The sequence below is a fragment of the Nicotiana tomentosiformis genome, chromosome 11 (assembly GCF_000390325.3).
Source record: "Nicotiana tomentosiformis chromosome 11, ASM39032v3, whole genome shotgun sequence".
Taxonomy (NCBI): Eukaryota; Viridiplantae; Streptophyta; class Magnoliopsida; order Solanales; family Solanaceae; genus Nicotiana; species Nicotiana tomentosiformis.
Window position 1 is genome coordinate 99,811,242 of NC_090822.1, and position 20,103 is coordinate 99,831,344.

Consider the following 20,103-nt stretch of genomic DNA (forward strand, 5'->3'; position numbering starts at 1 on the left):
GATCGCTAGGAGATTGGAGGGTATGTTGACTCGAGAGAGAGAGGGGAGTGAGGCCAAGAGGTCTCGGGATTCTGGCACATATAGTGGTACTCGTGCCCTGTTCATTCAGCACTTCCAGCTTCCAACAGTATTTCGGCCACTCTAAGGCCTCAGGCTCCATATTATGCACCGCCATTGTCTAGTGCACCTCCTACATGAGGTGCTTTCAGCGGTCAGTCGAGCCGCTCAGGCCCGGGTCAGCCATAGAAGCCACGTCCTCCGAGATCTTGTTTTGAGTATGGTGACACTCATCATATGGTGAGGGATTGCCCCAGACTCAGAAGGGGTTCACCTCTATCGACTACTCAAGCTCTGCGTATTCCACTGGGTCCTCAAGCTTCTCTGTCCCTGGTCGCCGCACCAGTTTGTACTCCACTTGCACAACCAGCTAGAGGTGGAGGTCAGGCAGGTAGAGGTCACCCTAGAGGGGGAGGCCATGCTAGATATTATGCTCTTCCTGCTAGGATGGAGGCAGTTGTATCCGACTCAGTCATCACAGGTATTGTTACTGTCTACCATAGAGATGCATCACTCTTATTTGATCCAGGATCCACTTATTCCTATGTGTCATCTTATTTTTCTCCATATTTGGGTATATCCCGTGATCCTCTAAGCTTTCCTATCTATGTGTCCAAAACTATAGGAGATTGTATTATTGTTGACTGTGTGTATCGGTCCTGTTTAGTTGTTCTTGGTGGTTTTGAGACAAGAGCTGGTCTATTATTGCTCAATATGCTAGATTTTGATATTATTTTGGGCATGAACAAGTTGTCACCCTATCATGCTATTTTTGATTATCACGCCAAGACCGTGATTTTGGCTATGCCAATATTACCACGGATAGAGTGGAGAGGTGCTTTAGACTATGTTCTTATCAGGGTTATCTCATTCCTAAAGGCTCAACGAATGGTTGAGAAGGGGTGTGATGCATATCTAGCATTTGTGAGAGATGCCAATATTGATACTCCTACAGTTGAGTCAGTTCCGGTAGTGATGGTTTATCCAGATGTATTCATGGCTGATCTTCCGGGCATGCCGCCTGACATGGATATTGACTTTGGTATTGATTTGTTATCGGACACTCAGCCCATTTCTATTACACCCTATTGTATGGCCCCAATAGAGTTGAAAGAGTTAATGGAACAGTTGCAAGATTTGCTTGATAAGGGCTTCATTCAGCCTAGTATGTCGCCTTGGGGTGCTCCAGTCTTATTTGTAAAGAAGAAGGATGGTTCTATGTGTATGTGTATTGATTATCGCCAATGGTACAAGGTTACAGTGAAGAACGGGTATCTATTGCCACATATTAATAACCTATTTGATATGTTATAGGGTGCCAAAGTGTTCTCTAAGATTGACTTGCACTCATGCTATCATCAATTGAAGATTTGGGAGCCAGATATCCCGAAGACTGCCTTCAGGACTCAGTATGGACATTATGAGTTCCTTGCAATATCTTTTGGGCTGACTAACGCCCCAACAACATTCATGCACTTGATGAATAATGTATTTCAGCCCTATCTTGACTCATTCGTCATTGTGTTTATTAACGACACCCTGGTGTACTCTCAGAGCTGGGAGGATCATGAGCAACACTTGAGGACCGTGCTTCAGACCTTGAGAGAAAAGAAGTTATATGCAAAATATTCAAAGTGTGAATTCTGGCTTGATTCGGTGGCATTTTTGGGTCATACAGTATCGAGTGAGGGGATCAAGGTAGATCCTAACAAGATTGAAGTAGTGCAGAGTTGGCCCAGACTGTCCTTAGCTACGGAGATCCAGAGTTTTCTTGGTTTTGCGGGGTATTACCGTCGATTTGTTGAGGTTTTCTCATCTATTTCAGCACCTATGACTAGACTGACCCAGAAGGGTGCTCCATTCAGGTGGACTAAGGAGTGTGAGGAGAGATTTCAAAACCTCAAGACAACGTTGACCACAGCCCCACTGTTGGTGTTGCCTTCGAGTTCATGATCTTATACTGTGTACTGTGATGCCTACGCATCTAGACAACTGAAGGTGCATGAGAAGAAATATCTTGTCCACGACCTCGAGTTAGTAACTCTTTTTCATGCCTTGAAGGTCAGGTGATACTATTTGTACGGTATCCCTTGTAAGGTCTACACCGACCACCGGAGTTTACAATATCTGTTCAAACAAAAGGATCTTAACTTGTGGTAGTGGATGTGGTTAGAGTTGCTTAAGGACTATGATATCACCATTCTATATCATCCCGGGAAGGCCAATGTGGTAGCTGATGCCTTGAGTCGCAAGGCAGAGAGTTTAGGCAGGTTAGCATATCTACGAGTAGTAGAGAGGCCATTAGCCTTGAATGTTTAGGCCTTGGCCAACCAGTTTGTTAGATTAGATATTTCTGAGTCGAGCCGAGTTTTGGCTTGTGTGGTTTCTCGGTCTTCTCTTTATGATCGTATCAGAGAGCGTCAGTATGGAGACCCTCATCTGCTTGTCCTCAAGGACACGGTTCAGAACGACGATGCCAAGGAGGTCACTATTGGAGATGACGGTGTATTACGAATGCAAGGGAGGCTATGTGTGCCCAATGTAGATAGTTTGCGTGAGTTGATTCTCTAAGAGGCTCACAGTTCACGGTACTCCATTCATTCAGATGCCGCAAAGATGTATCAGGACTTGAGGCAGCACTATAGGTGGATGGGGATGAAGTAGGACATAGTGGAATATATAGCCCAGTGCTTAAAATGTCAGTAGGTGAAGTATGAGCATCAACGACCTACTAGATTGCTTCAGAGGTTAGAGATCCCAGAGTGGAAATGGGAGCGGATTACTATGGATTTTGTTATTGGGCCCCCACAGACTCAAAGGAAGTTCAATACAGTGTGGGTGATTGTGGATAGGTTGACCAAGTTAGCTCATTTCATTCAAGTGGTGACTACTTAATCTTCAGAGCATCTGGCTTAGGTTTATATTCGTGAGATTGTCAGGCTTCATATCTCTGACCGGGGTACGCAGTTTACATCGCGGTTCTGGAGGGCTGTTCAGCATGAGTTAGGAAAACGGGTGGAGTTGAGTACAACAATTCACTCTCAAACGGACGGACAGTCCGAGCGCACTATTCAGATATTAGAGGATATGCTTTGTACGTGTGTGATAGAGTTTGAGGGTTCTTGGAATCAGTTCTTGCCACTCGCAGAGTTTGCCTACAACAACAGTTACTAGTCGAGCATTCAGATGGCCCCGTATGAGGCTTTGTGAGGTAGGCGGTGCCGGTCTCTGGTGGGTTGGTTTCAGTCGGGTGAGGCTAGGCTATTAGGTACAGACTTGGTTCAGGATAGTTTGGAAAAGGTTAAATTGATTTAGGATCAACTTCGTACAATCCAATCCATACAAAAGAGTAATGTTGATTGGAAGGTTCGTGACGTTGCATTCATGTTTGGGAAGCAGGTCTTGCTCTGGTTTCGTCTATGAAGGGTATTATGAGATTCAGGAGGAAGGGCAAGTTGAGCCCTAGGTATATCAGACCTTTTGAGATTCTTGAGATGGTTGGAGAGGTGGCTTACAAACTTGCACTACCACCTAGTCTAGCTACAGTTCATCTAGTCTTTCATGTTTCTATGCTCCGGAAGTATCACGGCGATCTGTCTTATATGTTGGATTTCAGCTCAGTCTAGCTGGACAAGGATTTGTCTTATGTTGAGGAGCCGATGGCCATTTTGGACAGGCAGGTTCAAAAGTTGAGGTCAAAGAACATTGCTTCGGTGAAGGCTTAGTGGAGGGGTCAGCCATTCGAGGAGGTGATTGGGAGACCAAGCATGATATGCATAGCCGTTATCCTCATCTTTTTACCACTCCAGGTATTTCTCTATACTCGCTCGAGGATGAATGTTTGTGTTAAGAGGGGGAGGATGTAATGATCCGGCCGGTCATTTTGAGTATATTAGCCCCGATCCCCTATTTATTGCCTCATTTGTGTTATATTGTAGTTACATGACTTGCCCGGGTGTTTGTTTTTGGTTTCGGGAGAGTTTCAGAGTGATATAGGACACATAGTCCCTAAGTTGGAAGTTTAAGTCATAGGAGTTGACCATAGTTTGACTTGCATGAAGATGACTCTGGAATGGTGTTTTGACGGTTTCAATAGCTCCGTAGGGTGATTTTGGTCTTAGGAGCGTGTTCGGATGTTGATTTGGAGGTCCATAGGTCATTTCGGCGTTAATTGGCAAAAGTTGGAAAGCTGAAAGATTTTGGGAGTTTGATCGGGAGTGGATTTTTTGATATCGGGGTCGGATCCCGATTTCAGATTTTGGAATAGGTCAGTAATGTCATTTAGGACGTGTGTGCAAAATTTGAGGTTAGTAGGAGTTATTTTGGTATGAATCGGTGTTGGTTTCGGAATTCGGAAGTTCATAAGTTCTTAAGCTTGAATCGATGTGTGATTCGTGATTCTAGTATTTTTTTTATGTGATTTGACACTTCGAGCGTGTTCGTATGATGTTTTAGGACTTGTTGGTATGCTTGGTGGAGGTCCCAGGGGTCCCGGGTGTGCTTCGGACCGCGTTTGGCGCTTTTCGGAACCTTAAAGAATTGTTGAAGCTGCTGAATTTGTTGATGTCTGGTTTCCTTCATCTCATTCACAAAAGAGGTCTCACATTCGCGAAGGGTACCTGGAAGGCAGGTGATATTTGTTCTTCGCGTTTGCGAAGTAGACCACGCATTAGCGAACACGAGAGGCAGGCTGGGGGGACCTCACGCCTTGGTCTCTGCGTTCGCGAGAAGGGAATCGCGATCGCGAAGCAGGAAGACTTTGGTCACCGCATTCCCGATTGGTACCTCGCGTTTGTGTAAGAGGAAAAATTAGGTAGTAACATTTTGTGCTTCGCGAACGCGGGGCAATTTCCACGTCGCAAAGAAGGAATCGCTGGGCAGCAGACTTAAGTTCAAAATCGAGGGTGTATTTTATATTTCACAATTTGGACTTAGAGAACTCGATTTGAGGTGAAAATTTGAGGGATTTTCAAAGGGAATTTGGGATAAGAGTTCTTAACTCGATTTTGATTAATTTCCACTAATCTATCATTGATTTTATCATGTAATTAGGGATTTGGGTTGGAAAAATTGGGGAATAAGTGTGGAAGTTCTTAGACTAATGTTTTGATTTTTGAAAGGCGAAATGAAGTCGGATTTGAATAATTCTTGTATGGTTGGACTCGATATCAACTGGTTGTTCGGTTTTTGTAATTTTGGTCAGGTTTCGAGACGCGGGCCCGAGGTGACTTTTTGGAGCGATTTTTCAGTTTTTTTGCTAAAATCATAGTCTCATTATATAAATTAGTTTCCTATAGTTATAGTTATAATATGAAATTGTTTTGGCTAGTTTCGTGCTGTTCGGAGTTGGAAAATCGAGGGAAAGACCTTCTCGTTGATTGATTTAGCACGGTTTGAGGTAAGTGACTTGTCTAACCTTGTGTAGAGTAAATTCCCCTTAGGATTTGGTATTGTTGTGATGATTGTGAAATATGAAAGCCATGTGCGCGAGTTGACGAGTGCATACACGGGCTAAATGTGAAATTTCTGGATTTTTGATACGTAATTTCCTTCCATTCTTTAATTGGGTTACTTGAATATGTTACAGACATCATGCTTAGTCTAATTTCACATGTCTACTTGTTGTATCTCTTATTTAGTTGAATTACTTGTTTTTTTTTAATTCCATATTCATTGTTTAACTGTTGAACCCTTATTTGAAATTGCTATCCTTGGAGTATTTTGATGTTGAGTTTGGTATTGAGTTGCAAGGGTTGTGGTTTCTATTGAGGCAAAGTGTAAGTTGTGAAACATCATCTTATTGAGTTGTTATGTTTTGGCATTTGTGTTATTATTGAGAGGATTGTTTGGTTGTTTGCACGAGGTTTCTGCCGTGTTGTTGTTACTATTTGCACGAGGTTTTTGCCGTGTCGTTGTTACTATTGATACTCATGCGGTGGTATAAGGTCTGGGTATTGAAACGCATGTGGTGAGATAAGGTGGGCTTGATACGCATGGCTAGTAGGGGAACTCTTAGAAGACATGCGGTGTGATAAGGTGGGCTAAAACGCGGGGTACTATTTTGGGAAAAATAATATTCAAAACTAAATGTAAAGGCCTCCGCAGTGATATAAGGAAAGACTGTGATTTACTTATTATGATTTGGGACTACAAGGCGGTACCTTGGGAGTGCCCATGTTGATCTTTCTTTATTTGCTATATTTTGTTTGGTTGTTGTATTCCTTAACATGTAAAATCCTTGTTTTCCTTTCGTGTTGTATTTGCTGCCTTGATTCTCTATTGTTATCTTTCCGTAAATTATTTATTGTTTCACTTCCTTGTAATTATCATTATATCTTCTGTCTTGTTTTCTTATAATCTCCATTAGGGCCTTGACATGACCTCGTCACTACTCTATCGAGGTTATGCTTGGCACTTACTGGACACTGTTATGGTGTACTCATACTACGCTTATGCACATATTTTTGTGTAGATCTAGGTACATCCTATCAGCCCCAGTATTAGCGCGCTGAGTTGCTTACTTTTGGAGACTTCAAGGTACACATGCCCGCGTCCGCAAGCCTCGGAGTCCCCTTCTACCCTGTCCTTCCTTATTTCTTTATATTTTTATAGACAGTGATGTATAGGATTGTTCGGTATTGAATCTAGAGCTTGTGACTTATATCTCACTAGGTTTTGGGATTGTACATATTGAGTTTTGGTAGATTTTGTTTATGAAATGGTTGGGATGTTCTAGTTTTAAACTTTTATTTAATATTTTCATATATTGTTAGGCTTACCTAGTCTTAGAGACTAGGCGCCGTCACGATATCCTACTTAGGGAATTTGGGGTCTAGACAAATTGGTATCAGAGCTCTAGGTTCATAGGTGTTATGAGTTACAAGCAAGTTTAGTAGAGTCTCGCGGATCGGTACAAAGACGTCTGTACTTATCTTCAGGAGGCTATAAAACTGTTGGGAAAAATTTCACTTCTTTGATTCCTTATCAAGTCAAATTTTTGTCTTTGGATTCTAAATCTCTATATTTCTATTCTCTCACAGAAGGTGAGGACATGTACAACTGGATAAGATGACAGACACTCGCGCCCCCTGCTAGAGCCACGAGAGGTCGGGGCCGGGGTAGAGTCCGAGGACGTCCACGCGGTGCAGCCAGAGCACCTGCACGAGCTGCTACAGAGGAGCCACCAGTAGCTCCAGTTGGAGGGCAGACATCTGAGACACTTGTTACTGCACCAGCACTCCAGGAGACTCTCGCCCAATTTCGAAGCATACTCGACACTTTAGCTCAGACAGGGTTGATCCCACTTGCTCGTGCCACATCTCAGGCGGGGGAGAAGCACAGACTCCTACCACCCGTTCCCCAGAGCAGCGGGTCTAGGTTGACCATGTCCCAGAGGTCATACCAGTGCAGTCGGTCACCCCCGTTCAGCCCGAGGTTAGGGCAACAATTTCTGAGGGGGATCAGCCTCAGGCTCAAGAGGTACAAGAAGTACCACCCTCTTACTTTCAGCGGGTTGACATTAGAGGATGCCCAGGGTTGTCTTGAGAAGTGCCACTATATCCTCCGTATTATGGGTATTATGGAGTCTAGTGGGGTTGTTTTCACTACGTTCCAGCTTAAAGGAGCAGCTTATCAGTGGTGGAGAGCATATGAGTTGGGTAGTCCAGCCGAGGCAGCTTCACTCACTTAGACTCAATTCTTAGATATGTTCTTGAGTTTGTTCCCCAGAGTCTTAGGGATTCATGGCGCGCAGAGTTTGAGCAGTTGTGCCAGGGTTATATGACCATGTCGGAGTATGCGGTCCGGTTCACTGATTTGGCTAGGCATGCACCAGCCTTGGTTGCTACCATTAGAGAGCGGGTACGTCGATTTATCGAGGGTCTGAACCCCGGTATCAAATTTAGCATGTCCCGAGAGTTAGAGATGGATATCGCATACCAACAGGTAGTGGGGATCGCTAAGAGATTGGAGGGTATGTTGACCGGGGAGAGGCAGGAGAGGGAGACCAAGAGGTCTCGAGATTCTGGCACATATAGTGGTACCCGTTTCCCGATTACAGCTTGTCATGGTAGGGGTTATGTGAGTCGCCATGTTCATTCAGCCCTTCAAGTTTCCAGCTCGTCATGGTGTAGTGACACTCGTCATATGGTGAGGGATTGGTCCAGACTCAGGAGAGGTGCACCTCCACCGACTACTCAAGGTCCGTGTATTCCACCGGGTCCTCAGGCTTCTCAGTCCCTGGCCATTGCACCAGTTGCTACTCCACCGGCACAACCAGCTAGATGTGGAGGTCGGGGAGGTAGAGGTCACCCTAGAGGGGGAGGCCATGCCAAATATTATGCTCTTTCTTCTAGGACGGAGGCAGTTGCATCCGACTCAGTCATCACAGGTATTGTTTTGGTCTATCACAGAGATGCATCAGTCTTATTTGATCCAGGCTCCACTTATTCCTATGTTTTGTCTTATTTTGCTCCATATTTAGGTGTATCCCGTGATCCTCTGAGTTTTTCTGTCTATGTGTCCACACCTGTGGGAGATTCTATTATTGTTGACCATATATATCGGTCGTGTTTAGTTATTCGTGGTGGTTTTAAGACCAGAGCCGATCTATTATTGCTCAGTATGGTAGATTTTGATATTATTTTAGGCGTGGGATGGTTGTCGCCCTATCATGCTACTCTCGATTGTCACGCCAAGACTGTGACACTGATTATGCCAGGATTACCACAAATAGAGTGAAGAGGTGCTTTAGACTATGTTCCTAGCAGGGTTATCTCATTCCGAAAGGCCTAGTGGATGGTTGAGAAGGGGTGTGATGCGTATCTAGAATTTGTGAGAGATGTTAGTTTTAATACTCCTATCGTTGAGTCAGTTCCGGTAATGAGGGATTATCCAGATTTATTCCCGCCGGATCTTCTGGGCATGTCGCCCGACAAGGATATCGACTTTGGTATTGATTTGTTACCAGGCACTCAACCCATTTCTATTCCACCCTATCGTATGGCCCCAGTATAGTTGAAAGAGTTAAAGTAACAGTTGTAAGAGTTGCTTGATAAGGGCTTCATTCGGCCCAGTGTGTCGCCTTGGGATGCTTCATTCTTGTCACGACCCAAAATCCACTAGTGGTCGTGGTGGCGCCTAACACCTCCGTCAGGCAAGCCAACAATGATTAGTCAATTTAATTACTCATTCTAGTACCTTAAAAATCATAATTTTTATTATTGAAATAGTGTGAAATAGAATTTACACAAACTACAATAGCGAATAGGCTGTAGGAACTCCCAAAACCCGGTGTCACAAGTGCATGAGTATCAACTAGGAAATAAAATACAACATCTATTTGGAATATAGTTAGACAGAAAAAATATAAATAACTCTGATGGAGACCCTACAGGCTGCGGATCATAATAGGAAATGCAGCTCACGATAAAGTCCCAGAATTGGCCGCGTCTCTGCGCCCAAAGACCACCGAATATATGTATACCTGCACAAAAAGTGCAGCAAGTGTACTATGAGTACATAAATCAATGCGTCCCAAGTAAGTATCTAGACTAACCCTAGAGAAGTTGTGACGAGGGGTCGACATCAACACTTACTAGTGGTCCAGTAAGACAAATACAATAGAAGTAAACCGATTCGAACCAGAGAAAATAGATGAAGTAACAAGTATAATACGTGGTACAATCCTCCTCTCAGCAATAACACAAACTCTCAGCTAGTAGTCACCTCCTCAATTAGAGTACATATATATAATGGACCTCACCGGATATGTCATCACAGTTCAATCAGGAAGAACTCACAGATATGCTGGATTCTTGCCAATCATTACGCACGATTTCATAGGAGTATTTTATAGAAATGTCGAGGTGTAGTCCCGATCCATCATAACCTTACCAAACCATAGATACATTTATTTTATTGTCGAGGCGAACGACCCGCTCCCATGAGAGTGTGGTACATAAATCATGTCGAGGCATACGGCCTGATCCATCACAGTGTGCGCACTGCCCAGGGTCGAATGACACGAACCATAGATGTATCTATCCTTACGAGGCAAACCGCCCGATCCCATTAGAATAAGAAGCTTTGACGGGTCCTCGACCCCACTCTCGAATAGTCGTGTGATTTAAAGATTTTTAAGGAAACATTTCGATGAGAACGCATAACGCGGGAGAATTTCGTAAAGAGAGTTCAATTAAATTCGCGGCTTATCATGAAGCCCATCAAATCTCTACAATAGCAAGTCTATCACTCTACACAAGTCTAGTTTCATGTCATAACATAATATGAAGGAGTTTAATAGGCAAGAGACAACTCAAATAGTACAGTTATAGCATGGCGGGAACCTAAGTCTACCCGTACATAATATGAATCTAGCTACACACGGACTCTCATCACCTGGTGCGTACGTAGCCCCCACAACAAGTAACACATAAACAAATACATTACCTAGGGGTAGTTTCCCCCTCACAGAGTTAGGCAGGAAATTTACCTCGCTCTGAAGTTCCATAACCGGCTCCAACGCCCCTAAAACACCTCAAACCAAAGCCCATAGATCCAAAACTATTCAAACAATGTGCAAACCAATCAAAAGATACTCTAATACCCATAATTAATTAATTTAAACAAATTCCCAACTCCGCTCGAAAAGTCTATAAAAATCAACCCTCGGGCCACGTTCCCGGATTCTAAAAATTTTCGAAGGTAAACTTTACCCATAACACTACTAACTCAAATATATAATCTATTCTTAATTCCATTTCCAAAATCGTGGTCAAAATCCAAAATTATCAAATTCTAGGTTTTCTACCAAAATCCCACAATTTTCCTAAATTGTCCTCCTTAAATCCACATATAAACCTTATATTTAGCCCACAACAAGTGAAAAATTAATTATCTTGTTTTACATGATGAAAACTACTCAAAATTGCCCCAAGAACCGAGCTCCAAAATCCCAAATGAAAATGGCGAATTGACCAAGTTCGATCCCCTTATATTCTGCCCAGTTCCGCTTCTGCGGACATACTAGCCGCTTCTGTGGCACCGCATTTGCGGTCCGCCCTCTACATTTGCGGAGGCCACTAAGCCGACCAACCGCTTCTGCGATCAGGTCCCCGCTTCTGCGTGTGCGCATCTGCGGACCAGCCTTATCACCTCTGCTTCCACTTCTGCGACCCTCCAAACGCTGGTACGAGTCCGCACGTGCAGAATTCCTGTCGCATCTACGTTCCACAGTCCCCAATCCATTTCTCCGCATCTGCGTAACATATACTGCACCTGCGAGCTCGCACATCCGATCAAAGTTCCGCATGTGCGGTTACACGAGCAGAGCCTAGCCTTCAACAATCTCACAACTTCAACTCTTGATCTGTTAACCATCTGGAATCAACCCGATACCATCGGGACCTCGACCAAATATACTAACCATCCTAAAACACAATACGAACTTAGTCGAGCCTTCAAATAACATCAAACAACGCTAAAAAAGTGAATCGCACCCTAATTAAAGCTTAATACACTTTAGAACTTCAAACGTCTACATTTGACATCGAAACCTATCAAATCAAGTTCGATTGACCTCAAATTTTGCACACAAGTCATAATTGACATTACGGACCTACTCCCACTTCCAGAATCAAAATCCGACCCCGATATCAAAAGGTTCACTCCCGGTCAAACGTCCCAAAAATCATCCAATTTTTCAACTTTAGCCAATTTGACGCCGAAGTAACCTACAGACCTCCAAATCAGCATCCGGACATGCTACTAAGACCAAAATTATCATACAAACCTTTTGGAACCTTCAAATCCCGATTCCGAGGCCGTTTACTCAAAAAGTCCAACCTTAGCCAATTTTCCCAACTTAAAGCTTCTAAAATTAGAATTTTCTTTCCATATTAATCCCAAACTTCCCGAAATTAAATTCCGGCCACACGCACAAGTCATAATACTTTAAGTGAAGCTATTCAAGGCCTCAAACTGTTAAACGACGTGCTAGAGTTCAAAACGACAGGTCGGGTCGTTATAAGTCTTATTTATAAAGAATAAGGATGGTTCTATGCGTATAGAGACATACCTGAAGTGGTGAAAAGATGAGGATAATTGCTACGCATATCATGCTCGGTCTCCTAAGTCACCTTCTCGACTGGATGACCCCTCCACTGGACCTTAACTGAAGTAATGTTCTTCGACCTCAACTTTCGAACCTGCCTGTTCGAAATGGCCACCGGCTCCTCAACATAAGACAAACCCTTGTCCAACTGCACTGAGCTGAATTCTAACAAATGAGACAGATCGCCATGATTCTTCCAGAGCATAGAAACATGGAACACTGGATGAATATTGGTACTGCAAGTCTGTTAGCCACTTCTCTAACCTTCTCAAGAATCTCAAAAGGTCTGATATACCTAGGGCTCGGCTTGCCCTTCTTCCCGAACATCAAAACTCCCTTCATGGGAAAAACATGGAGCAAGACCCGCTCCCCAATCATGAATGAAATGTTGCGAACCTTCCGATTCGCATACCTCTTCTGTCTGGATTGGGCTGTATGAAGTCCATCCAGAATCAATTTAACCTTTTCCAAAGCATCCAAAACCAAGTCTGTACCTAATAGCCTAGCCTCACCCGACTCAAACCACCCACCGGAGACCGGCATTGCCTACCATACAAAGCCTCATACGGGACCATCTGAATGCTCGACTGATAATTGTTATTGTAGGCAAACTCTGCAAGCAGAAAGAACTGATCCCAAGAACCCCCCAAACTCCATCACATACGCACGAAGCATATCCTCCAATATCTGAATAGTGCGCTCGGACTGTCCGTCCGTCTGAGGGTGAAATGTTGTACACAACTCCACCCGAGTACCTAACTTATCACGTACGGCTCTCCAGAACCGCAATGTAAAATGTGCACCTCAATCAGAGATGATAGAAAATGGCACGCCAGGAAGCCTGACAATCTCGCGAATATAAACCTGCGCCAGCTGCTCCTAATAGTAAGTAGTCATCACTGGAGTGAAATGAGCTGATTTGGTCAGTCTATCCACAATCACCCAAACTGCATCGAACTTCCTCTGAGTCCGTGGGAGCCCAACAACAAAATCCATAGTAATTCGCTCCCATTTCTACTCCAGAATCTCTAGCTTCTGAAGCAATCTAGCTGGCCGCTGATGCTCATACTTCACCGGCTGACAATTTAAGCACCGAGATACATATTCCACTATGTCCTTTTCATTCTCCTTCACCAATAATGTTGCCTCAGGTCCTGATACATCTTCACGGCACCTGGATGAATGGAGTACCGTGAACTCTGAGCCTCATAGAAAATCAACTCACACAAGCCATTTATATTGGGCATACATAGCCTGCCTTGAATCTGTAATACACTGGCATCTATAATAGTGACCTCCTTGGCATCGCCATGCTAAACCGTGTCCTTGAGGAAAAGCAGATGGGGTCATCATAGTGATGCTCTTTGATACGATCATAAAGAGAAGACTGAGAAACCACACAAGCCAAAACTCAGCTCGGCTAAAAAATATTCAATCTAACAAACTGGTTGGCCAAGGCCTGAACATCCAAGGCTAATGGACTCTCTACTACTAGTAGATATGCTAAGCTGCCCAAACTCTCCGCCTTGCGGCTCAAGGCATTTGCCACAACATTGGCCTTCCTGGGATAATATAGAATGGTGATATCATAGTCCTTAAGCAAATCTAACCACCTCCGCTACCGCAAGTTAATATCCTTCTATTTGAACAGATGTTGTAAACTCTGATGGTCGGTGTAGACCTTGTCACAACTCAAATTGATGGGCCGCGACGGGCACCCGATGCCTTACGTAACCGAGAACCAATGTAACGTATCTTTCATATCATACTATCATAGGTAAATGAATCAGAAAGGTTGTCATGAGATTACTAGAATAAAGTATGAGGGAATACTCAACATAGGATGACCCAACCTGGTATACCGACTTAAACATATGACGTGCGGGCCTATAAGACGAAAATGATCACTCGTACACTGAACATAGGCCGACAAGGACATATAATCTTTCACGTACATGATATATGTCTACAAGCCTCTAAGAGTAGATAAATACCATAAAGGTCGGGACAGGGCTCCGCCATACCAAACAATACATGTCCAAATCATACTGACCAAATAAGCAACTCCAGAGCAAATGGAGTGCACCAACAACTTCCGCTGAGATGATAGCCTAGTTGGAGGACTCTCAACCTGTCTATCAGGACCTGCGGGCACACAATGCAGTGTCCCCATTTGCGTACCGAGTATGTAAGTAAATAAAAGACATGGGAGAAACATGGAGTAAAAGACTCAACATGTAAGTCTGAATAGCTCTGTGAATCACTTCATACTTATAACATCATGTATATGTGTATAAATGTCATACCATGCATAGGTATATGCGTACATAACATCATCAAGCCTCTGAAGGCATCCCATCATATCATCTCGGCCATTGTGGGCAAAATCATCAACGTATACCAGTTGATCAGGTAGTGTTGCGTATATAACACCGTAACCTTTACCTATATCCCATATACATATAATATACGCGTATATAACGCCATCTATTCATGGGTCAATCTACATGTATAAATGTATGAAATGCAAAAGAAGCAAGTTAATAAGATTTCTCGGAATATAATAAGATCAATATCCCTTCGGATAAACATTATCAACTACGTATTTTTATGAGACCCATGAACAAAAGATATAATAATAAGACACGTGGGAATTCAAAAACATAGGCACCCCTAGTGCTTCTATGAATAGAGACATTTATGAAAGTTGTGCGTTTGCTCGTTTCGTTTATATCATATGGATCATGCCAAAAGGAAAGAAGGGATAGCCTTAACATACCTGAGCCGATTCTCTTAACACTACTAGAAATTCGCTAAAAACCGACCAAAAATACCGACCAACGTTGGTCGGTTATGGCAAATTACCGACCAAAACATGACCATTACGGTGTGGACAGTGTTTTGATGGTCGGAATGGCTTACCGACCAAAGTTGGTCGGAAATTACCGACCAACTTTGGTCGGTATATTAAAACGACCATCTGACAAGTTTAATTACTTACCGACCAACTTTGGTCGGAAACATATTTTATTAATTTAATTTTACCGACCAAAGTTGGTCGGTTTAACTAAATTATATTTTTTTTATTAATTATTAAAATTAAAAAAAACCGACCAACTTTGGTCGGTAATTGAAAATATATATTTTTTAAAAATAATTAAAATTAAACATTACAAACCAACTATGGTCGGTAATCTCAACAATGCAAGCAAAATACCGACCAAAGTTGGACGGTAGTGTTGAATTCTGGGAATTCAATGTTCATTAACCGACCAACTTTGGTCGGTATTTTGGAATAATTTCTTTTTTTTATTAAAAACCGACCAACTTTGGTCGGTTTTTCTGGGTTTAATTTTGGCATAAAATGCCTGTTTTGGCAGCTACACCACCTGCCAGCATACCAATACAACAACACAACAATAACAACAACACAACAACAACAACAACAACAACAACAACAACAACAAAAACACAACAACAACAACAACAACACAACAACAACAACAACACAACAACAACAACCAAAACATTCAATAAATACTTTAAAACTAACAAATTAAAGTTCAATTGAACATAAAAATCCAAAACCAAGTTAAAACTAATTACAACTAGTTCAAAACTGGTTTTATTTGTCTAGTTCAAAGTATATAAAAGTCAAGGGGTATTTTCTACAACATCATCATCACCGTCTGATGAACTTTCATTTACAAGACGATATAGAGAACGGTCTTGTGGAGGACGGGAAGCACGATCACGGGGAGGACGGGAGGAATGATCACGAGCAGGGCGGGAGGAACGATCACGTGGAGGTCGACCCTCTGGAGATGACTCACGAGATCGGGGCAACGGAAAAGCTCCACTAGATAGGAGAGTTCTGATCTGAGCTTGCATGCCAAGGAATTGAGCATCTCTAAGCCTTTCTCTTTCCTTGGCCGCTTCTAGCTCTGATGTGAGCTTTGTCACTGTCTCCCGCATAGCGGAGAGGCTCTCCTTATTAAGTTGCTCGCCTTGTGAGGAAGTCCCTATTCCTCGCATTCCACACTTATAGCGATGGAAGTTTTTAGTAGGAAGCCCGTATACCTTCCCCCATTTTGGACCGCCAACAGACTCCAACCATATTCTTTCAGCATCCTCGTCCGAAGGTTGGGTTGGCTCACCTGATTTACCTGCTGGATGACTACGGATGAATTCCTCTACGTTACTTTGGTAGCGACCCTATATTATTTTAAATTAAATCAATATTTCAAGTTGTTTATAAAAGTAAATTATAATACTTAAATAAAATTGAAAGATTAAATATGCAGTCGAGGCCCGGTCCTCGACCCACCTATCTTGATCCCCCTCTTTCTTCTTCTTCACAACATGTGTCTCCTTGAATAGCTCATCATGACTCATTGGACGCCCATACTTCTTTTCCTGAAAACAAATTAATTTAGTTAATAAACAGAATAGATATACTTAGAAAAGTAAAATAATTTAAGCAATTACGTACCAATCTTCTTTTTATTGTCCCTAGGCTGATCGCACCTCCAGTGTGCAAGGAGCCTCCCTTCTCGGATGCGCGAGCTTTCTTTCCTTTTTCGCTCCTCTCTAAGAACTCTGCGGTAAGCCATTGCCTTTGCAAATCATTCCACAAATTCTCAAGTAACCAGCCAGGCCTCTTGTTCTTCTTTCTAGCATCCGAGAAAGCATCCGCCAATCTCTTGCGAGCTTTATGATGAAAATTTGTAGCCACTTCCGCGCTATAGCGGTCTTCCCATACACACTTGCTCTGTATTTCAAAAGTTAAATATTAGATGGAAACATCATAAATATAAATTATTAAACTGTTTAAAAGAACATTTATACCTTAAATTGATTGAAAATTTGCTCCTTCAGTGAGAATGGGCAATCAATCCAAGTCGCATAAGGGCCATCATAAAGCTTTCTGATGGCATTGGTGATTATCCTCGTAGTCTTATTACCCGGCCTGAACCTGCAATTTAACAATAAAAATACATTAATATCTTAGTAAAAATGTTACAAATCAATAGACGCAAAAATAATGAATAACACTTACGCATCACCCTCAGGGACTATGATGATCCTGCCATATCGATCATAATGCACTACCTCGTCATCACCATCTGAAGCATGTGTATCAGAGGCATATGAAGACGGTGTAGGCGGGTCAGAGCTAATGCCTCGCAGGCGAAGGCCTGCAATGGATGGAGTCGATGATGAAGATGGTTGCGATCCCTGTGACTGCGACATAGCTGGATGCGACCCAAGTAGATGTGATACCGATGGTTGTGACCCGAGTGGCTGTGACCCGAGTAGCTGTGACCCGAGTGGCTGTGACATGGGTGGATGCGATCCATGTGGCTGTGATATGTAGGGATGTGATCCATGTGGATGTGATGCAGATGGCTGTGAGGCAGCTGGACTTTATATCGGATGTATAGTCCTGTGGCCCTGTGATGGAAGACTAGGTGTCTGAATGAAGGTGTACGGCTCGTGATGCTGTGGCAGCTCAGTATAGCCGTGCGGTGGAGGATAAGACATAGGCATCTCTGAAAAGGGTGGACAAGAGGGAGTATTATTTTCTACCCTCCTCTTTCCCTTCCTACCCTTTTCTCGACCCCGAGAACTAGTAGGGTCATTGTTACCTTGACCCTTGCCTGCCATCTGCATAATATAATACACATTTAGATTGAAACATATAAGAAACTAGCTATAAAACGAGAGTGCTTTAAAAAACCAACTTTTTAATCCTCATCGACGTATTGTTCCTCGTCCGAGAATTCTTCGTCCTCACTTGTTTGAGCTTCATCAGTTGATTCTTCGTCCTCATTTTCTATAATTGTTACTTCATTTATATCAACTTCTTCCAATATGCGTTCAGGATGTTCCAAATCATTTTCTAACTGATCGTCCACTATTTGGTGAACATTGGAGATATCGTTTTGATATGCAACATCTAACACATTCTCGAGTTCCACCCTACCTACAGGCTTAGTTTTTATTACAACCCACTAATCGGACTTATTCCGTCGCAATGGATAAGGAGCATAATACACTTGCCTAACGTTATGTGCAATTATGAAAGGATCATAGCGATCATACTCCCTCATATGATTAACCTCAATTATGTTGTATTGGTTGTGTACTCTTGTATCTCTTGTTGGATTTGGGTCAAACCACTTGCATCTAAAGAGTATCAATTTCTTATATGGCCAACCTGTATATTCTAGTTGTAATATTTCTTTGACCACACCATAATAATCAATATCTCCAACTTGGTTGCCATCACCACCTTGAACCCACACCCCGCTGTTGTTGCTATTTTTATTTTTAGAGCAATCCTCTGTATGAAACTTATAACCATTCACTACGTACTTAGACATTGTTGTGACCTGAAGCCCAGGTCCCCAAGATATATCTTTCAAAAATTGATTTACACCATTATTTGGATTATTTACCTACATAGAATTAAAAAAAAATCATAAGTTAGCACAACTTATGAATCAATTTTTATACATTCACTACATATGTATATATATATATATACACACTTACAAACTGTTTGAACCACGTATCAAATCTCGTATATACAGCATCATAGCCAAATTGACCCACGAAGTGACTGTGACATATAAAATATTTTTAGTAGTTGCATCAATATGTAGTCACAGTAAATTTTACATTTTGATAACTAATAAATCAATACTTACTTGAGAAATGGTACAACTTCGGGACAATTTAGCAACACATGAAGTGTAGCTGACTTGTACTCCATATCACTCAAACTTCTCTTTCTAACATCCTTAGAACATCGGCCTGGTTGATTGAATATGGACATTGGTGGATATAATGGATCATTCACACATTCGACTGTGTGCCTATTGGGCCTATTCCTAGAACATGGCACGTTACTCTCAAAATAATAAGAACAAAAATGTGCAGTTTCCATTGCAAGTAGGCTTCGCATATAGATCCTTCAATCTTATTCCTCTGCTTAACAAATTGTTTGCATTTGCCAATTGTCCTACATAATCTCATGTTAGCCAAGAACATTCAAATAAAATAGAATATTACATCAAACTTATAATATTACCTCTCAAAGGGATACATCCATCTGCATTGAACAGGCCCTCCAAGTCGTGCCTCGTGTACAAGGTGTATTGGAAGGTGTTCCATCACATCAAAGAAACCACATGGGAATATTTTTTCCATCTTACTAGAAATTACACGGATGTTCTGGTCCATCCGAAGTAGGTTTTCTTCCCTTAATGTGGTAGAACACAAGTCTTTGAAAAACAAACTAATCTTTGTGATGGGTTTCCAGATTCTTTCAGGCAAACCAAAAAATGCAATAGGCACTAAGGTCTCCATGAAAACATGGCAGTCATGACTTTTCAAATGGCTCAACTTCCCTACCTCCATATCTACTTTTTTCCAAGATTCGACGCATAACCCTCAGGCATCTTTAATTTCGTAACCCAATCACAAATTTGTCGTCTTTCCTCCAAAGTGAATGTGTAACTTGCTTTGGGCTTGAACACCTTACCATTGTTTGCTGTCTGCAAGTATAATTCAGACCGCCTGCAATATTCTTGTAAGTCCATTCTAGCCTTCGGGTTATCTTTTGTCTTACCTTTAACATCCATCACTGTGTTGAACAAATTATCAAAATAATTCTTATCAATATGCATGACATCAAGGTTGTGTTGGAGAAGATTATCCTTCCAATAAGGCAACTCCCAAAATATACTCTGTTTCGTCCAATTATGATTAACACCATATCTGGGGAATCTATAAGGTGGAGCCTCAGTAACTTTACTGAAGTTCTGGACCTCTCCCAAATTTCCTCACCTGAAAGTATCGGAGGTGGAGAATCATATTCCACTTTATTCTTTTTGAATGCATTTTTCATCATTCTAAACTCATGATCA

General features: G+C 42.2%; 1 protein-coding gene across 1 annotated transcript; it reads left to right on the plus strand.

Moving 5' to 3' along the window:
* Nucleotides 1-294: 294 nt before the first annotated feature.
* On the plus strand, nt 295-1,349 carry LOC138901918 (uncharacterized). Its single transcript, XM_070189718.1, has 2 exons — nt 295-1,222; nt 1,312-1,349. The coding sequence occupies exons 1-2, from the start codon at nt 295-297 to the stop codon at nt 1,347-1,349; spliced, it is 966 nt and encodes a 321-aa protein (XP_070045819.1).
* The last annotated feature ends 18,754 nt before the right edge of the window (nt 1,350-20,103 follow it).